Source organism: Canis lupus, chromosome 11 (genome assembly GCF_011100685.1).
Source record: "Canis lupus familiaris isolate Mischka breed German Shepherd chromosome 11, alternate assembly UU_Cfam_GSD_1.0, whole genome shotgun sequence".
Lineage (NCBI taxonomy): Eukaryota > Metazoa > Chordata > Mammalia > Carnivora > Canidae > Canis > Canis lupus.
Window position 1 is genome coordinate 6,420,944 of NC_049232.1, and position 20,586 is coordinate 6,441,529.

Consider the following 20,586-nt stretch of genomic DNA (forward strand, 5'->3'; position numbering starts at 1 on the left):
GAACATGACAGTGAGCTACCCAGGACTCCTTTCTAAGCAGTGGGGACTTCCTAATGTTCAGTGAGGCCAAATACATACTTTTTACACTTCCCGTGTCGTTCACACCGGCCAAGGGGAAGCTTTATCACGCAGGTGGAGAATGCAACATACAGAGAGCTGCTTGCTTTGTCCAGTTGCATGCCCATAATCCTCTTGTCCTCTACTCCATCATAGCTGCACCTAATTTATAAGGCAGGGTAATAGCATTCATAGTCTCTCTAGAGTCTGTTCTCACTTTCCTGCCACCTCCTCCCACCCTGCCTTCCAGCCCACGAGGTGATAGCTTTTTAAAAAATATTTTATTTATTTATTCATAAGAGACACATAGAGAAAGGCAGAGACATAGGCAATGGGAGAGCAGGTTTCCGGTGGGGAGCCTGATGTGGGACTCAATCCCCTGACTCCGGGATCATAACCTGAGCCTAAGGCAGATGCGCAACCCCTGAGCCACCCAGGCATCCCCCATGAGAGGATAGCTTAATCTCATCTCACTAAAGATGAGACATCCTCTAAGGTGTCCTCCACTCCCCCACATGTGTGTATCTATATAAGCACACACATTATTGTCGAGCAGAACATAATGCCTTTTATATATTAAAATTTTTTTACAAATAATGTTAAAAGTCACCTAAAAATGCCTGAAACTGAAGTCTGCTGTCATCAGATTTTCTCTGAATGAAAAGGATCATAACAACAAATAATTACTAAGAAACAGCCAAATATTCTACGTACTTTTCTGGATTATAAACGCTCATCTCCTCCAGGAAAAGGCTGTCATTTAGGAAACCACTGTTTCCTATCCTGGCCAAGAACTTCAAGATGATTCCCTTCTCTGATCCCAGGAAAACCACAGTGTGATTCTGATATGGCCCAGCAGCAGTGTCCACCGCAATTTTGGTCAGGCGGTATCTAAAATGACAGGATCACAGTTTTTATCTCTTTGTTGGTCTGTCATTAAAGGGTCCCCTTTTCCACTTCAAACATTGTGACATAGCTCTCTAGTAATAACTTCAAGAAAAATATATGCATATAGATAATGTTCTCAAGCTGTTCTGGTCCTTCATTTCCACATGCAGAGCATTAGTATGGCTCCAAGGGGAGGAAAGGAGGTATGTATTTGTGGAGGCCAAGTCACATAACAAATAGACAGCCATAACCATCTGAAACCACTCAGCAATGATCTCTTCCATGAGCAGCAAGGAAAGGCTGAGGTCTCCCAGGAAGAGGAGAAGAAACACTAACTGAACTCATTTAATATTTCACTTAACATTGAAAAGAAAAGCAGCAGCTACCAGTTTTCTGTACTCTTCCTCTGAGGCGCAAAGCCTCGTCAAAAAAATGTCAGATTGGAAAGCTTTCCAAGTGAATATAGAGGGGCTGAGAGTACTGAAGGATGGGAAGGTGGAGTGCTGATAGCCTCTTGATAAATAGGAGGATGTGCAAGCCAAACGAGGTCCATTTAGAGCCATAGACGAAGGGCAGCAGTCTTGTCACATGCCTACGATAAGTTCTATTGGGCATCATCTTTCTCGGGTATCTCTCAGCTGTTCACCACTCCACGAATGCCTTGTCTGTGCCAAGCACCTTGGCAGAAACCAGAAAACATGGACCATCCTACAAGTTATATACCACAGTTTCCATCTTATGGGTAAGAGCCATTATAGTACTTTAAGATCTTCCAATAAAGTCACCGCTTAAAAATGGTGGTAAAGTTGAATAACATTTTGTTTGATGATTACTGCAATAGGAGGGTACTTGGGAAATCCCGTTGAATTGTTTGGAAATAAGCTCTAAATAAATACAAGAAGGAGTAGTTAGTGCTATCACAAATTTCTAATCAATTATCCCTTCTCTTCTGGCCATCCCAGCAGATTACAAATGGTACAGTATGAATCCTTCACACTAGCATACTTATGCAAATGTTGCATTCATCCCTGGTTTGTTTGACAACCAACAACCCAGGGGTGTGCTTGGATGGAATCTGGAGCATGTTTCTGCAACCATATCCAACCAAACAGGTATCCAAATCCATCGATTGGTTCTCCTTCACTGCTTTTCTATAGAAGACTCTAAACCGGAAGGAGATTATCTTCGTTACCTCTAATTATTGGCATGTGTCCAATTAGCCTGAAAATATCAGAACTCTTCTCACTGGGAATGTGGTTATGGGGGTTTTGTGGCAGGCACCCAACTGGCCAGCATTTCATAGCTGACTCAATGCCCAGGATAACAGAAGATGTTTGTGACATTTTAAATCACAATCCACTGATAGGTTCTGTGAGCATTGAGATGGAGTGGGGAAAAATCCATTTAGGACGTGATTTGCTTGACACCCACCTGACCATCGTCCTGAGGAACCATGGCCTGTTGATGACAGAAGGCACAGCCTCATCCATGAGTGGGTGTGTTTTGATGAAGTTCAGGGTATCATCAGGAAACTCATTGGAGGTTGTGTATTTTTCTAAGGACGACGAGCCAGCACAGCAACCTGGCCTAAAAAGAAACAAAGCGAAGGAGCTTTTTTCATGCCTTCTGGCAAGTTCTTTGAACGAACTGCTTCCCTAAGCATCTGGCAGGAGGGAAAATATACCGTAGGCTGAGAAGAGGAAGTTGAACAATGCAGAATGCCACCAAACAAAATATGCTTAGCTTTTCTCCCAGCCGACTCCTCATTCCATAAAGAAGCTCCAGCCAGGGCATTTCAGCCTCAGCCGGGGGCAGCTTGGCTTCCGCCCAGAAGCACAAACAAAACCCATAAACAGTGACGGAGCTTAAAATAAGTGGCGAAGTATGTGCTTTGCACAGGTGCCAGAGTCTACTCTACCTGTCCACAAACCCTGCTAGAAGTCTCTCGAGGCATTTGCTGTGCAAAAGGAGAGAACGCAGCTAACTTTTGCACAAATGCAGAAAACAAAGGCGTTCAGAAAGCCACGAGCCAGTCCATATACCAGCAAGACTCACTGTAACCATCTCTTATTACCTGGGGGTCAGAGAACCGATGGGTTTCATTTTTATTGTTTTTGTTTTTCTTTGATTTGGGCAGGTATGAAAGGCCAATTACACTGAAGAGTCTCTCCACAAAGGTCATTTCTTTATTTCTGAACAATGACAGTGGAAATTCATTTCTACAAACAGTTCTATGGTTTCAGGAGTCAAGGGACAGTCTAGTAAGGTCAGCTCACGGCAACATCGACAACAATCCTGTGCACACCCCGGCCCTGCCTGCTGGTCCAGGAGAGTAAACTGGACCCTGCTAACACTGGCATGGTCTGGCCTCACATACACATCACTCTATGGCATGAAACAAGCCAGCTCCATGAAAGCCTCCTAATGTTGGTGAGAGGAATGAGGAAGCATGTGGAAGGATGGAGAGAAACATGTTACCACTATTAGAAAGTCAAAGTATGTACAAAAAAAAAAAAAAAAAAGTCAAAGTATGTGTCATGGGGATAGCTGATGGACACATGTCTTTACACAGCAAGGGAGACATGTGCTGTAAGTACGCCCTGAACTCCATTCCTCAAGCTTAACTCCCTTCCCGCTATTCTAAAAAGTAGTTAACATTTCCAGGTAGTGACTTGTAAAGACCCTCTCTGAGGTTGCCATAGTGTGCTTTTTTGCACCTAGTCTGCTCTCCGTGAGTAGCAGAGTATATACACACAGCAGATAATTCAGATAATGAAGACGGATGAACCATAGAGGCTCCCCCCCACCCGCTGCCCACCCCGGATACAGTGGTTCACATTATCGAAGTCAGTTCAGTTAAACAAACTGGGCTGTTTTGTGTGGGGGACTGGGGGTTGGAGGAGGAGGTTGGAGACCAAAAAGTTAAGATATTGGGCTTCTTTGCAGAAGTCCACAAATGCAGTGGAGGAAGCTGGCCCCACAGGGAGGTTTCCATAGCACTTCAATGGCAAGGGCTCTAGTGGGAGTACACAGTGCATGCCACATGAGGAGGGCAGGCACAGGGACGGGGGTGGGGGGAGTTTCATTCTGTCCCACTGAAAGAGAATGAATTTGCTGGTTTAGTGTGAAGATTTCATGGAGGTCACACAGGACCAAGAGGTCTCTGCATTGTCCTGGGACAGCCGGTTTCCCATGAAAGCGATTCTGGGGCACATGTTGGTAGAAGGATGTGGACCCTGTCTGGATCCACAACAGACTAAAATTTGGTAGAGTAGAGAAAACTTGATGGTTCACTGTGCCCATTGGTCTCTACCTGCCCCCACCCTGGAGTCCTGGACCCAGCTCTGATCCATCCTGGTTACAGAATCCAGGGATCACCATTTATATTTCACATTTTATTAGGGTATAAGGACATGGGTCTCTGTATGAGGGACGGGGAAGCAGGGTGGAGCAGTGGAAATAATCTATTCAAGTCTCCAAACTTCCACAATACACATTCTCACTCTCCGGGCCTCTGTTTTCTCAACTAAACACCAGCAGGGCTGGACAAGATGCTTCCCATCTTCCTATGATTACGTTGGCCAAGCCCCTGGGATGGAGGTAAGTAGAAGACTAGAGTGTCATTGTTTTGAATAGAACTATAGGTAACTCTGAGTTTTGGTTAAGGGGATGAAGGCAAATGGCCTCATAGGGCTTTCTGTTGTTCCAGGATTTGTATCTCTGTGGCCCCGTGGAAGGTGCTGGTGTGCAGTTCTTTAATACGTTACCATCAGAGGACCAAGCTGCTCATTTCTCACGGTTCAGAATAGCCATATAAATATTTACACATACCTGGGCTTGGGCACTCGTTCATCAGGAACTGGTGTCCAAGTGGAATCTGGAGACTTCTGTTCTTTGAACCTCCCAGTGAAAACATTGGCAATGTCAAGCATGTCATAGGCACAGACCGCAGATCCAGGGATGCTAGGACATAACATTTCACAGTGTTACTGTCACAGAAGTTACTAGGTATGCAGCTTGGAAAACACACTCCAAAGCAACTTTCCTATTAGGGGCTTTGGAAACTTAAAGTTCACACCCTGATCTCTATAGATGTAAGGGATCCTAGTATATTCCAGTGAATGTTTCTCTGACTCACGTTTGCATCAGTGGTTTTATTTATTTATTTTTTAATTTAAATTATTTATTCATGAGACACAGAGAGAGGCAGAGATGCAGGCAAAGGGAGAAGCAGGCTCCTGGAGGGGAGCCCGATGTGGGACTTGATCCTGAGACTCCAGGATTACGCCCTGAGCCAAAGGCAGACACCCAACCACTGAGCCACCCAGGTGTCCCTACGTCAGTGGATTTAAAGAAAGGACTGCTTAATAGCAAAGTCATAGATAAAAAAACCTCTTCGTGTTTCTGTTGCCTTTGGAACCGCATTTGTTTATAATTAGTGGTTTAGAATGTTCATAAACTCCTTGAATTTTCAGTCACTAACCCAAAGATACAATCTTTGGAAAACATTTTGCCATCTCTAATACTGGTGCACATTCGAAGTAAAAGTGTTCCTATATTGCTTCCTTGGATTTGGTTTCTCCAGCCGGGACTCTGGAAGTGAGAGTGCACGCATCGGGAAAAGCACGCTTGTTTTAGGTTCCTCACAGCCCATTTCAATTATTATATCCTATTTATTTGCATCAGACTAAACAACTTAAATCTCTAAAGTACCAACATTTTGTAAATAAAGTGCCCTATTAAGTGCTAAATAATAATAATAGTGGTAATCTCTGTAATTACATCCTTCTCTGGTACTCATGGAAGGACTTTGGGATTTTTATTTTCATCAGTGGAGAGAAAGCATGAATTATTCATTCATCTGGGTTCACTCTTAGAACCCATGTTTGTTTCTAAGTATGGTTGTTCTTTGATTTTGATCATATAAACTGCGGGCACTGTCTGGCCAAGAGTTTTCACCAGGCTTTGAGGTAGTGGGCCATTGCATGGGCAGGAGCATCCAGGGCAAGGAAGGGGCACTTTGCAGCATGTCAACATCGTCCAGGGCAGAGAGATGATTTAGTATTGATTTTGCAAACATTGAAAGGATATGGAAATCACTTCATAAGTGATGAGGGGAATTTTATGCCATCTTTAATTTCATAACACAGTTAGTGAAGTATTACTAATAAAGCAAGAATTAGGGAGAGGATTAGAAAGCTCGTTTAAAACAAGGTGGCGGGATGAATTTTCAAATATGTAGACTATGTATACATTGTGCAAGGAATTGAATAGATAAGACAGTGATCCCTGTTGGTTTTGGAATCTCAGAGCCTAGCAAAGACTCTCTTCACATCTCCCTTTCCTAAAAGTAACAGGTATGCATATTTGCTTTAAATATTATGACAAATAGGATAGATACTAAAGTATTTTATGAGGCACCTCATAATAACTAAAGTCACTGTAGAGTTTGATAATCTTCCCAAGGTCAGAATCACTTGTGAAATCCTTTCTTCTTCCTTCCTTCCTTTACTCCCTCCCACCTTCTGTTCATCTTTCCTTCATCCATCCTTTCTTCCCACCTTCTGTTCCTTCAGCATATATTTATGGAATCCCTAATCTCCAGCAGTAAATGCTCAATAAATAACATAGGCTCTCAGCTCAAGACACATGTATAGAGGATGAGGTGTTAAAGATGAAACCAGAGCCAGTAAAACCAGAGATGGACTCTAATTTATAGATGAAAATGGGTTATGTGCATTTTCATCATTTTCTGATTTTACTGAACAAATAAGATTCCTGAGACTGCCTCAGCATGTACTAATTGGGTGCTTCCTAGGGATCTCTTAAGAAAAGAGTATCTAGAATATTCAAGAAAAGATTATAATGTACAAGAATCTACTACTGTCTTGTAATTACAGAGCAACTCATCCTCAAACCACTTTCCCCAAAACAAACTAGAACTGTATCCTGAAATTCTTCTAGCCCTGCATTCCCATGTACCAAGACAGTATTCTTTTTAAACAATCCTAGATACTTGGGTTCCAAAGTATGAACAGTCACGGCCTGGATTTTTGTATCTTTTCTATTCTCAAGGCTGAAAATCCCTGCGGATGGTTAAAGCCCACTTAGATGGGACTGAATACTTCTTGTTGCAACATGGATTCATATTTTCACGTATCTTTAGTGGAGAGCTCTTGACTCCTGTCCTCCAGATAACTGAGGAACGTTAGTGCCTCCTTTGGCCGTGTTCTGTTTCAGACTCTCCCTGCATCTTAAGCATTTCTTTCTACGGGTATCTTCCACTCTCATCACGCAGGTGCCTGTCATCTAGATGCTCATGGGGTTTGTAAAAGTCTTGATAAAAAGTATAATCCAGACCCAAACAGTGTATGCCCAGAGGAAGAGAATATAGAACACCCAAAGTTCTCCCCAAGAATAAGAATGAAGTATATGTTTTTAGATTTCATGACCATGTCCAATTACACTGAGTTTAGGGAAGCTCAGTACTGGGGAATTTAATGCCTGCCTTCCTCTTATTTTTCAATCTCCACACATTTCTGCTGCTCCAGAAACGACTTTTAGTATGTCATTTGGTTACTCAGTCTTTGTTTAAATAAACACAAGCAGAGGAATGAACAGGCTGACACTCAGATTTCTAGGTTCAGCATTCAACAACTTCTACATCCTCATGCAGGCCCCCCCAGAGTCAGTGGTGGTAGGGGGGTCCTGGCTCCAGGCCCCTCCGGTGGGATGCACCGTGGACTTGCACCATCTGAACCCTACATTTCACCCTGTAGCCTCTAAATAAATGTTCAGTGCTTTTACTTCAAAAGTTGTAGATCCAGTCAAAGAAATAGTAAAAGACAAACAGAACGCCAGATGACCTTGACGAGGAAGGAGAAGCACTCTTGAGTTCTAACCGTGCCTCTTCCGTCTCCTGACTGGCTGGACCAGGTACTATAAATGAGTTTAGTTTTCTTAAGTATAAAAAGAGGGCAACAGTTTTCAATATTACTGGAGAGATTTAGAAATAACACACAAGACATGTTCACACGCCAGGCATATAAATAGCAGATATTGTTATAATTTATCTGATTACATCCCCCTAAAATCCTAATCTAATAATGCTTAAAACCGATTGTTAATTTGTTGATGAAATGGCAGTGTTAAGTGCTTTTTAGCCACAAATAGCTAGCAGCAGGTTTTTTTGCATTAGTTGTAAATCTTGCGTATTAGGAGAGAATCCCTTGGGCAAAGGAAGCTGGGAAAGCCCAGCGAGGTCAGCACAGCTAGGGCATGGTTACCTGTTATAAGGTGTGGAAAAGGTTGCCAGGACAACATCACGGCCATTGATGTGAATCACATCTGTGACCGCCTGGAGGATGTTGAAATAAAAATGAGAGTCTCCAGGAACTGAGCAGTTCAGGCGAGCCTTTAGGAAAGACGTCCACTGTTTTTCCAGGACTCTCTGAGACCCTCCCATGTCATTCTTACAAACCTGAGCCACTCTCGGGAAGACTACCTGCGGAAGAAAGACACACAGGGAAAATGAAATACGCTCACTTTGAGAGATCTTCGTAGAAACAGAAATACAACAACAAGGTGCTTCATTTAATCCCATGTTTCTAAAATTAGTAGCAAAAAAAAAAAAAAAAAAAGAGGCGGGGGTGGGGGGAGACTCATTGGAACAGCATGTTTTGAAAGATAAGGCTGTGGCATTTAATACAGAGCCATAAATCCTTCAGGGGATCAGCTCCCAGCCAGATAAACTCATTTCCATACAGACTGCTTAGCTTTTTATTTCCTCAAACAAAAGCACACTTTGTATGCGCCATCTCTGCCATCCTCACTGGCTGCCTCTGGGCCCGAATCTCATACTCTGAATTCTTCTAACCCTGCAAGCCACCCTGACAATGAATTTGTGCCCTCCAACTTTGTGACCTTGATCCACTCTGGTAAAAATAACTGAAGTGGACATCCCGTTAAGTGTGGTATCGCTTTTTGCAATAAAGACAATCAAGACTCTCAGTTTGCTCAAAGGTACTGCATATTTATGCTCCTTCCATGAAAAAAACTGAATTAAAAAGAGAGGAAAAAAACCAACAATGAGTATATCTGGAAACCACATCTCAAGATACTTGAAACTCAGTATGAAATCAACCAAACAAACCTCTGTCATTACATTTTCAGTAGAAACATGTCAGAGGTTCCCTGGGGTCTAGGATTGTTCTGCAAAAGCTCACAGGGCTCTGAGGCAGCACAGTGCTCATGGCCACCAGTTTTTGGCAGAAATCTTCTCAAAATGATGACCTTGTGGCTAGACTTATAGTTCTTCTGTCAAGGTCATTCATAACGACATTGCTCCAAGTGAAACGTCCACCCCTCTTACCTTTCCCATGGTGTTGTACTCCACTGCTATCTCCCTGAAGAAGAAGTAGATATAGTCTCCGTAATCCACTGCTTGGACAAAGTACGGTTCTGTGGGCAAACGGCACTTTAATTGGGGACACATCACAGAGTGAAAAGAACTTCAAATCAGTTGCAACCAGAGACATGATATTAATTAAAAGTGTAGGTACATTAGACATGGGGTGGACACAAACCATTTCTAATGACCACACCTGCAAGTGCTGATGATTCCAGAAGGCGTTCAAGCCTATACAGTCTGTCTTTCAGAAGTGGTTGCAATGAACAATGAAGAATAAATGAATTTTCATGTATCTGTAATTTTATTTTCTCCAACAGAATGACCGTATTACAGAAAAGGTTTGGTATGCATCTCCCCCTTGTGAACCCTGACTCCTATGGGGTCGTGAATAGCTTTTTTCCTGCTCCCCCCCACTTCCAGTCCCCTCTTCCCCTCCATGAAAGAAATGTTCAGTTCTTGGCATGTCAGGCTCTGGAACGAGAGCTTCAGGCAGGGAAGATGAATGTAGTGTATTCTGCTGTAGTGGTATCGGTAGTTGTGTTAGTTCTCCAGAAACCCATGGGAAGTGAAAGGGGGGAGGTAAATAAATCAGTTGAGGCAAAAGATGCCATTTCCACCTTCCTGTCTGTCAGAAGCCATTACTAAAATGAAACTATAGTCTGGTCTGCCCAGACTCTTAATCTTCCTCAAGATACACATCTCCTTACCCCCCTCCCCTCTCTTAATTGTTTGTTCACCTTTCAACCACTTGGAATCATGCTTGACAGTCCGTAGGGTTGGGCTGTCTCCAAGACTCCGGTAAATGACCGCATCGATGGCAAGGAAGTCAGTCACTGTGGCTGAGTACAGTTTTCCATCTTAGAAGAAAAAAGAAAAGAGATGAACAGGGTGGGAGCAAGGCAAGGCAGTGGGCGTGGGGGAATAGAGACATCCCCTGGATTGCTTTCCTACTTCAGGCAAATGAGATAGGACAACTGGGAAAAATCCAAGAGTCACTGGGAAAATACTTGGCCCACATTCCTAACCATTTTAAATTAGGATCTTGAGAGATGAAACATTTTTCATTTTTAAATTGCATGGCAATTTTTAAGCAGCGGCAGCTCAGGGAACTGGGCAAATGAAAAATGCTGTTTGCTTCACTTGATTAGATGGACCTTGGCTGGAATTTCAAGGCCAAGGCCCTTTGCACACTGCTACTGCCACCACGCTGTGGCAAACTGGATTAGGTGAGAGCCCAGGGAAAGACAGGAACTGATTATATCACCAGAAATTCTAAGTATGAGCACAAGTGATGGAGTCCTTAGCCTGGGCAGGTGAGGAGAGTCAGAGAAAGGGGTTTCATAGGCAAAACAAAACAAAACAAAAACAACTTGACTAAATTGCTGCTTTGATTGTGAGAATCACTTGCTTCTCTTCTCTTTCCATCAGTCATGAGAGCCACTGAGCTCTGTCAGTGTACTTAAAGAAGAAATAACTGCTTCAGTGTTTCAAAGTCATAAACTAAAAACACTCTGACACTCAAAATGCCAAAGCAAGGAGAAAAGGGAAAGGGGTGACACTGTTCAGTCTGGCCTTTGTTTGAGAATTCCTGCTGTTGGGGAGCTATTTAAGGCAAAAGAGAATGAAGAACATTGAAGATTAATCCCTAACACTTTGGGTGTTTTCTTCGATTGATAAACATCCTGCATACAAATAATCAAATAGGATCTTCTGGAATAGTAAAATCTATGCAGTATGTGAAACAGAAACAGTAATTTTGTTCAAAATAAAAAATACTTCCTTGGTTCATTTTTAGTGGTTACATACCTCCATCGGTTGTATGTCAAATTGGCTTATGTACACTACAGTACTATTTCAGCCCATCCACTGGTGGGATAAGCATAATAATTTTTTAGAAAAGTTTATCCAAACATATCTATGAAAAGTTCTGGATGTATGCTTTTTGGGCTAAAAATAACTAAAACTTGCTGAGGTTCAAGTTAGAGCTGTCTTGATATCTGCATTATTCACAGCCATATATCAATAAAGGTTGACTGGTTAGATTCGAACTACAGATGGCAGACCTATCTATTGCTAAACACATATCTACAATCACAGCTTTTCTTAAAGAATCAATCTTTAGTAATATTGGGGGGTGATGCTGCTCGGCTAGTGGGGGGGGCAGTGGGATGGTTCTGTGTGTGTGTGTGTGTGTCCATTAGACGTGGGGTGGACACAAGTCCACACACACACAAGTGTGTGTGTGTTTTCCTCCCATCCACTTTCTATTATGCCTTTTGTTTTGTATATGACATTGGGTATCTCACCAGAACTTTCACTTAATAAAACAGAGCACTATTCTGCTACTCTTGCTAATATGACAAACATTTAGCTCCAACAAGGATCTTCTATTAATAAGGGCTGAGCTTTTGTAGGATTTCAAACAGTCCAATGAAAAACTCTCCAGTATCCCTGTAGGGGGAGGTGGAGAGGTATTCACAGTATTGTCTCACAGGGCTTGCTCTGAGAAGCTCCTGGAAGGTTGGTGGCCTGAGCTAATACTATGAGACTCTCTCTCCCGTTTGTACCTCAGGCTGCAACAGTCCTCTCTTTAGTTGACAGTAAACTTTTCCACTGTAGCCCACATCCTCCATGGTACCAGTGGGTTCAAGTGTCAGGACGGTGCTGTAGTAGAAGTTGTGCACTCAGGTCCTCTTAGCATTGGCTTTGCTCCTGCTCATGCTGACTGGCAGGTGTATAAGATTGTGTTTTACGATACTGTGCTCTAACTTTGGGGGCTGGGGAGAACCTGAGGAACCCTTCTTGGCTCAAGACATTTCTCCAATCTGGGACTGCAGATCCAGGCTCACAAATGCATGGCCCTGAGAACAAGGTTCAGAGAGCTAATCTTGTTTCATAATCAAAGCCCTAAAGTTCCTCATCAAGCTGGGATGTGCCAGTTTTTAGCTGTTGTGATAGAAATTATAGCTAACTGCTTTATTGCATGCTGTAACAATCACTATTATACCAACACTTCTCCCCACACCCACCTCCACACAGCTGGCAGTGAATTCCTAAATAAATTCCTAATTAAAACACACACACACACACACACACACACACGAATCCCAATCTGAAGATGATGGCTTATTTGCCAGAAGAAGGAAGGGGGGGGATGAGGAGTACACATCAACCTAAACCTATCAGCTTCACCCCCCAGTATTATCTTTCCATTAGAGAGAAGCATGCACCCCAATCAGGTAAATGATGATTGAGATGTCTGCTAGAAACTCATAGGCATGTGGCCTCACTACGTAGAGATCTTCCTGCAGCTTTACTTTGTCTCCTCCCTTTCCTCATCTATATGTGGACAAGAGCACATGTAGCCTTAACTGGAGCTGGCAGGCACCCTGTGTCTATGAGAGTAGCCAGTCCCTCTTAGAGAGAGAACTGAAAGAGAGCAGAGAAGTGAAGAGGCCCTCTGTCCTAGATGATGGTACAGAGGAGTCTCTGAATCACACGACTCCTAAAGTCAATCCTACCTTGAACCATCAATCTACATGGGTGGTTCAAGGAAGAATCTTCTATTATTCGAACCCAACATGCCCTAAACGGACATGCCACGCATTCAGTGCGAAGCTGTATCCTCTTCTAAGGCACACAGGCACCAGTTCCGTGTGGCAGAGACTCCTTATATGAAGCAAGTGTACAATTTCCATGTGACTTTCAAATGGAAGAGGCATTCTTAATTACAGTATTCACCAGAGACTCGGAGTACAAGTGTGACTCTGAATCCTCCAGAGCAGATTCTCAGTAACGGGCATGAGAGAGCAAATGCAACGACGAGAAATCGGCTGGTTTACCTGCAAACAGTGCAACGTTGGCATGTTTGGCATCATAAGGGCATCTGGCCATTCCACTAAATTCATCCCCAAAAGGTTCCAGAGTATCCATCTAAATGAAACAATAGGACTTAATTAGGAACAATAACAACCAACAGTAGTCATAGCAACTAATACTTATAAAGCACTTAGTGTGTGAAGTAATTCATACGTGTAGTGCAGGTAATCCTCAAATACCCTCTGAGATACATCCATTGGTTTCAGACGGGGAAACTGAGCTTTGGAGAGAATAACTCCTTTGTCCGAGGTTCTATAGCTAGGAGAGTCTGAGATTCAGGCCTGTTTGCTTCACTCTTAACCATTATAGTAAATAGATTTGCCTATCCTTTTGGAATGGCCTAGAAATAAGCATCTTGTCTTTGGAAAAGGAAATTTTAAGGCAATCATTGGGAAGACTTCCTCCCTTCCTCTGCCACTGCCTCTGAATTAAATGTTGAGTCATGAGCTCTGTAGAGAATGATCTCAGTCTTTGGCTTTGTTTTGCCTAAGGAACCTGCCTTTGTGGGTTAAATCCCAATAGTAGACACTGGAATTCTCCCTCTGGTTAGCTGGCAGGATAGTATGGCATCAGCAGAGGTGCAAAAACATTGAGGCAAGCAGAGCTTAGGTGGCCCTATTGCACCAACTTCAGAAACATGTCCTAGCCTCCCATCATGTAGATCGGAAGGAGAGGTTCAGAAGGTGAGGGGCTCACACAAGTCAAAGGCAGTCAGGAGTGGGGCTGCCATTTGACATCCATTTGTGTGCTCACCCCAGGCCTTGTTCCTGCATGCTGGAGGTTATAACTGGTCTGTCAGTGAGTTTTGTTTGGCCATCTTAGTATGGAAAGAAAGAAAGGGCGGGGCAGGGGTGGGGACAGGAAGGGAGAGAAAAGAAAAGAAAAACTGAGTTCTATTTTAACACAAGGAGATTGCAAATGAAACCTGGTTTCTTATTTCCGAGCAAGTGGAAAAGTCAATTCATGCCTTTTGTACCCAAGTGGCAGCAACCAACTAGAAGCTCAGTCATGGTCACCCTGTCATCTACTTCAAAGAAGCATGTGGACTCCGGCACCAAGGCCTCTTTATCCACAAGACGTATGTACGCCCTGCTTGTCTTACTCCTGCAAGCTACCCACCTAGCTTCATGAGATTTGAGGGTGTGGAAGAGCCTTGCTGGTTGTTCAGCTGCGCACCAAATTCTATTTCCCTTTCCTCCACATCACACTAAACTACATTTCCCACCCTCCCTTGGAGTTAGGTACAATCACAGAATGAGCTCTGGCCAACAGCATGTGAGTGGAAGGCTGTGTGCCTTGTCTAGGTCTGGTCTCTAAAAACCTTCCAGTGTCCTTCACTCTTGCTCTCTTTCTATATTCTGCTCCACTAGATACGAAGGATCCAGTACAGAAGCCCAAGATCCGAGGAGATGGCAGCAATAGGAGCAGGATGACGCTTAGCCTTTTGCACGACCTGGTGGCACGGACCCTCCTCTGTCACTGCCCCCCCCTCAAAGTTTCTGCCTTGTACCATGTGGTCGTCTTCCTTACACCAGGGCATCTCCTTAGCATTTACAGCTCAGTACCACAGAGTCCATAAAATTATCTACTCCAGGGAATTAATGTTTTTATAACTCTGTGGTTCGTTCTTCTTTTTGTTGCTCGGGGCTATCTTGTTTACATCTGGCAGTTGCCTGCTTTGACTACAGATACGAAACTGGAAGGAGGGGAGCCCAAGACGGCACTGGTGCAGAGGAAGGATCCGCTGAAAGGCCTTGAGCGCTGGAAGTCAGGGCGCCTTAAGTCAAGGTGTTTGGAGTCTGCTGGGTGGGAGGAGTGAGGTGCTTTTGGAGCGGCTGGCAGTGTTGTCCACTCGTTGTGCTTTTTGCCCTCAACCCCCAGGAACTGTTGCAGGAATATGCCAGGACTTCTGTCTTCGGTAACGGCTCTGAGATAGCTCCCATTGAAACCCATCCTATTTGTTCAAACTAGTTGAGAACCCCCAAAGCAGTATTTTTAGGGGAAAGATGTTCAGGTGGGACACCCTTTAAAAGTACTCTCTTCCCCTCAGCACATTTCTATGAAAGGTTCCCCCACCCACCCCCCAATAAGGGCATCTTGTTAAACTGTGACAGACTTTGTGGTCTCTGGATCTGGCAAGTACACAGTGATGCAGCGGAAATGCTTTTATCCCAAGCAGTGCATGCTGTAATCCTGGCAATGGGGAGACCATATACAATGGAGGATTTACATTATTAAATGTACCTACTTCTAAAACAGAAAAAAAAAAAAGCAGTAGCCATAGATATAGCAAGTCAAAGGCAAGAAGCAGTGAGATATTAATGTTTCGGTTGGTGAGTTTGGAAAAGCCCAGAGACAAAACAATGCATGGTGAAATCCTCTTTCCATGAAGTTAGAACTAATCCTGGTGGTAGTCGCCCAATCTCAGACCTAATATCAGCCCCTGGAAATTAAATCACCATTGAGTACACATAATTACATTAAGAATCAGCCTGACTTTTTTTGCAGAAGTTTAGAGAACAGAGGAAGAAAGACCGTGGGGTGTGGTTTTAGATTTATTTATTTATAGTGGGTGGCATTCCAAATTCTTATTTGGGGCTATAATCTTCCTAATATATTCAGGCTGCTTCTGTTTTAAAACTGTATAAATCGGGGCATGGTGCAGAGGTGGAGACCTCCGAAAACGTATCACCCTCCTGCTTCAAGTTAGTATCATCACCTTGATGTTTCTGTGCTAAGAGACTTGGGTTTTGGGAGAGGGGGACTGGTCATTGTTTTGTTTTTCAACCTCTAGTCCTGATCTGTTCAGAAAAAGCGCTTGAGAGAGAGAGAGAGAGAGAGAGAGAGAGACTGTCCATTCTTCCTGCAGCCAAATACATTCTTGTTTCATATCATCAACAAAGTCCTGCTGCCCTGAGTCTGGAAAAACACTTTTCCGAGTGCTCCCTACTTTTCACAGGGCTGGGCGAGAGACAGGAAGTGCGGGAGAGCATCCCGTGGGTTTCGGAGAGGCGCAGGCTCCCGAACAGGTCTCAGCAGATGTGGCCAGAACAAGAGACAGGTGATTGTCTCGCCACAGGTCAGGCATCCCGGGGAATGGAACATGTGTGGGCAGAATGAGCTAGACCACTCCGGGTCTGTGTCTCACAGTGCCAAGAAAACCTGTCATTTGTCATAAAAGATAGCTTTCCAGCTAGGGAATTGGTTGGGAATTGTGAAAAGCATTAATCTTAATGAGTCCTAAACAATGACAAACGGGGATGGAATATTAAGTGGGAGAATTCAAGTCAAAACGTCAGCTGTATGCTGTCCCTTGGCCAGAGTAAATGTTTGCCTGTTACAGGCTGAATGGATCCTGCCAGTATCAAAAAGTTCGCCATTTTAGGACAGAATTTTTTACATTAATTTAGATTTTTGAAAAATACTGCACTGAAGATATCACTTACCTTGATATTGAACGGTTTTGGTGCCCCCTTACATTTTGTACCTGGGGAGAATGCCTCCCTTGCTCACCCCAATCCTGGCTCTGCTGGTCCCCATTTCCAAGTGTAAGATGGAAGAGGAGCGGAAGGGTCCGCAAGGCCCTCCCCTTGAGGTCTGTGCTAAGGCTGAGGGGCTTTTAAAACTGTTGGTGAGCCCTCTGGTTTGGGTATCAGCCCACCATTTCTTTTCTCATTCTTCACACCCGTCGGAGTTCACTTGATGCTGGTGAAACCCAAATGTGTCTTTCTCTCCACATCTGTCCCTCAATCAAGGCTCACCCATCCATCTGCTTGTTAGCTGTGTCTGTTCACATCCCTTGGGCATCGCCACCCGCAGGGCTGGGCGTCCTCATCATGGCCCAGAACCAAAGCCACACCTTCTCACTGCCTGCCCCAGCCAATCCCACTGCTCTTCTGCTTTTATTCCCTGTCCAAACTGGTGGCAGCTTCATCCATCCATCCACCTACCCAAGAGATAGCCGAGCAGTCATTCTTCTTTTCTTAAGATTTTTTTTTTAATTATTATTTATTCATGAGAGAGAGAGAGAGACAGGAGAGGCAGAGACACAGGCAGAGGGAGAAGCAGGCCCCATGCAGGGAGCCTGATGTGGGACTCAGCCCTGGGTCTCCAGGATCATGCCCTGGGCTGAAGGCGGCGCTAAACCGCTGAGCCACCCGGGCTGCCCCCGCCCCGAACAGTCATTCTTAACTCCTCTCTCTCCTTATCCCGTGCTGCTCATCACATATTGAATCCTCCTGGTTTGGGTCACTTAAATATCTTCTGAATCTGTTCTCTTCCCTTCATCTCTGGGACCACCTATCTCTCCAGCCTCTGGTTTGTTTTGTCACTTCCCAGTCCAGCACTGCAGACTCAAAGGAGGTTTCTCACACTGAACAGACTGTTTCCTACTCAGTGCCTTTGTAGTACCCTTTCCTCTACCTGGAATGCCCTTCTCTCTTCATTCGGCTAATTTCTACTTCTTTAAAACAAAGGTCAGCATCTCATTCACTCTTCACCCTCACAAAAATCCACAGAGTGCCTGTCAGGGGGCACTAGGTTGGGTTGTGGATGGTCACAGACATGGTGGTGTCTGTCCTCCAGACCGGGGGTGTTCATGGTCGATATATGAGAACAGCAGGAGGGAGCATTTAAAGAGAGGGGTCATCTACCTCCTTCTAGAAGCTTCCTCTGAGTCCTCATCTCAGGCTAAGATTAGTACCTCTCTGTTGTGCTTCCATCATGCTCTGCATTATGTTACCATGGCAGCAACCCCATGGCATTAGTTTTCTTCTCCCTGTCTGGCTTCCCTAAGGATGGAGGCCTCCTATTTGTCCTCACAGCCTCAGTGCCTGGCCATGCAATCAACCGAGCACATGTTTGCTGAAAGAAGGACAGTGGTGGAAAGAAGGGGCAAGGGGAGCTAAAAGATGTGGAGCCAAGACCTTAGATCATTGCAACCTCTGCTTCTGCTGCTTCAGTAATACCTCTACCCGCTGCTCAGAACTAACTTGATTTGTTCATGCTCGGAGACTTAATTTTTTACCCCCTGCATAAAAGCCACAGTAGGTAAGGCCACTGTCGAGTGAGCAGAGTGCTTAATGGAATTTCATGTCCGTGTTCTTAGAAATCTTAACCTAGAAGAAAGTCTGCAGTTTCCAAGGGCATGCTTTTGAGATATCTCTTAAAATAGGAATCATTTACAACATAAGTGTGGTTTTGGGCTCCGAGAGGAGATGGTGGGGTGGGAGGGAGAAAGAGAAAGGGAGAGACAGGAAATCCACATGGTATACGTGGAAAAGTCTGTTGGTGTTCCGAACAATGAAGAATAGGGTCTTAGAGAAACTAACTTTGCTGGGTAGGCTCCTTAGAGATGTGTCAATCAATCCTGCACACACAGGAAGCTCAGGAGCCTGCTCAAGATCAGTCATGTGGAGCAGTACATTAAGTCCAAGGAGTGAGAGGAACCCAGATGGTGTTGAATTACCCCTCTTAGGCTGCTGCAGGTATAATCACAGTAAATTATGGACTACCTCCGGCCCGTGTGGCTCTAACAGACAAAACCACATTTACCTTATAGTTTCTGCAGGAAGGGTTGAAGGCATTGGTTCCACAGACAAACAAAGTATCCTCGTTTTTCTTCAGAAGAACTTTAATGAAGTTGTGACACTCATCCTGAAAAATAATGCAAACTCTCTTGTATCCATCCAATACAGAAACCCATTCTTCACCAGGTACCAAGATCTGCCCATAGTAAGGTTAAAGGAAGGTGGCTGTGGAGTTCCCCTGTTAAAAATTCGAGTTTCTCCTGATGCTTACCAAAAGAGGATGTTGACAACTATGGCTTTTTTAACAGTAACTAAACACCTGGCAGAGAGAGAGGAGTGTGCATTTATGTCACAAAAGGAAGGCACGCCTGGAAATGCCAACCTCCCATCATATTAATTTTAATGCCAGATGTCCCAGGGTCCCTTGATGCGCGAGGCTCCTGGCTGAAGTGTGTTTGTATGTTGTTCTGGGACTAAAGGCACAGACCCCTGGATGTCTGCGGCAGCTTTGTTCTGAGCAATTCTTGAGCCTCCCGGAGGACGCTGGTCGGTGCAGTGGGCTACTGGAGAGTGCACTCCAAAGAGTTGGGGCAGCCAGCTTTGTGACCACAGTCCCTAGCGCCCCTAAGTAGTTCATGATGCAGCCCTCGCAGCTGTCATAATATCTCATCACATTAAAAGCAAACAGTTTTTGCAAATTAAAGCCTTCAATAAGTTGATGGAAAAAGCAATTACTGGGGGAGAAGGGACTAGCGCGATCCATTCCACATCACGGTCTACGGCCGGAGATAACAGTCAAGAACTTAACCCAAAGTGGCAGCTGCAGGAGAAATGAAAATTGCCTACCTTATGTTTTCCCTTCATTCTGCACGTGTCTACATCAGCCTGTCTAGATTTCCATGTCAGTTTCTGGAGGGATCAAGAAAGAAATCAATTAGAGCCCAGAGGTTGTTGCATTTGATTTTTAGAAGTAAGAGTTCCCTTGGGGAGGCGGAGGCTGAACATATATTTATTGAAAGCTTTCCGCACCCTTTCTCCATGATTAATTCACCGTAACGACAAAAGATCGGAGATGGGAACCTTTCATTTAATTTTGAACTCCTGTCTATTCATTAAACTATAGAACGATCTTCTCCTTGAGTTGAAGACGAAGGAGAAAGGAAAGAACAACAAACAACAGTGTGGAAATTTCTCATAAAATATCCAAATCAGGACGCTCATTTTGATAAAATACATGTCCTTGCCCTTTCCTTTCAGTTGATAAATCACTTTTCATAAAGCATGCCTTTTCCTTAAAATATGGAAGTCATTTACTTAAACATAAAGGGGACATTCACTTTGGGTGGACAAAGATTTAATTCAGGTTACACTCCACGTAAATTCATGGACTGAAGCGATCATCTACTTCTATGGCAGATTTTATTAACTAAAATATCTCCATGTGGAGTTAGAGGGGAAGCTTAGGTTATATTTTATGTCTGTCTGAAGTGGATAATGATCAGATTCCTGAGCCACAACAGTCAAATCAAACTTAATACTGCAAGACATGGAAATGTAACATTGAAACATTTGTGGGGCAAAATTTTACATATGAAAACTGATATTTTCCTGGACAAACATGGTAGTATTTTATTAAAGGAATTTGAAAATGACCTAAAACTCCAGACTATATATGCACACGTATTTGATGAATAAACAACAAAGCAGATAACTGTTTCCAAACATGAATTTGCCCCAAATTAGTAGGATTGCAAAAAAAAAAAAAGTTCCAAATTATTAGCCACATCGTCTCAAGCAGTGCATTTAAGATACATATTCCCTTCA

General features: G+C 43.8%; 1 protein-coding gene across 6 annotated transcripts in view; it reads right to left on the reverse strand.

Moving 5' to 3' along the window:
- SEMA6A (semaphorin 6A) overlaps positions 1 to 20,586 on the reverse strand; it is a 126,803-nt gene that overhangs the window by 33,487 nt on the left and 72,730 nt on the right. For all 6 annotated transcript variants that reach the window (XM_038551863.1, XM_038551862.1, XM_038551858.1 and 3 more), the window contains exons 5-14: positions 19,609 to 19,671; positions 18,788 to 18,889; positions 13,198 to 13,288; positions 10,093 to 10,212; positions 9,317 to 9,405; positions 8,232 to 8,449; positions 4,777 to 4,908; positions 2,377 to 2,532; positions 772 to 948; positions 79 to 219 (exon numbers count right to left, since the gene is read on the reverse strand). In XM_038551863.1, the coding sequence (XP_038407791.1) occupies positions 79 to 219; positions 772 to 948; positions 2,377 to 2,532; positions 4,777 to 4,908; positions 8,232 to 8,449; positions 9,317 to 9,405; positions 10,093 to 10,212; positions 13,198 to 13,288; positions 18,788 to 18,889; positions 19,609 to 19,671 (1,289 nt within the window). The remainder of the gene's footprint in view (positions 1 to 78; positions 220 to 771; positions 949 to 2,376; positions 2,533 to 4,776; positions 4,909 to 8,231; positions 8,450 to 9,316; positions 9,406 to 10,092; positions 10,213 to 13,197; positions 13,289 to 18,787; positions 18,890 to 19,608; positions 19,672 to 20,586) is intronic.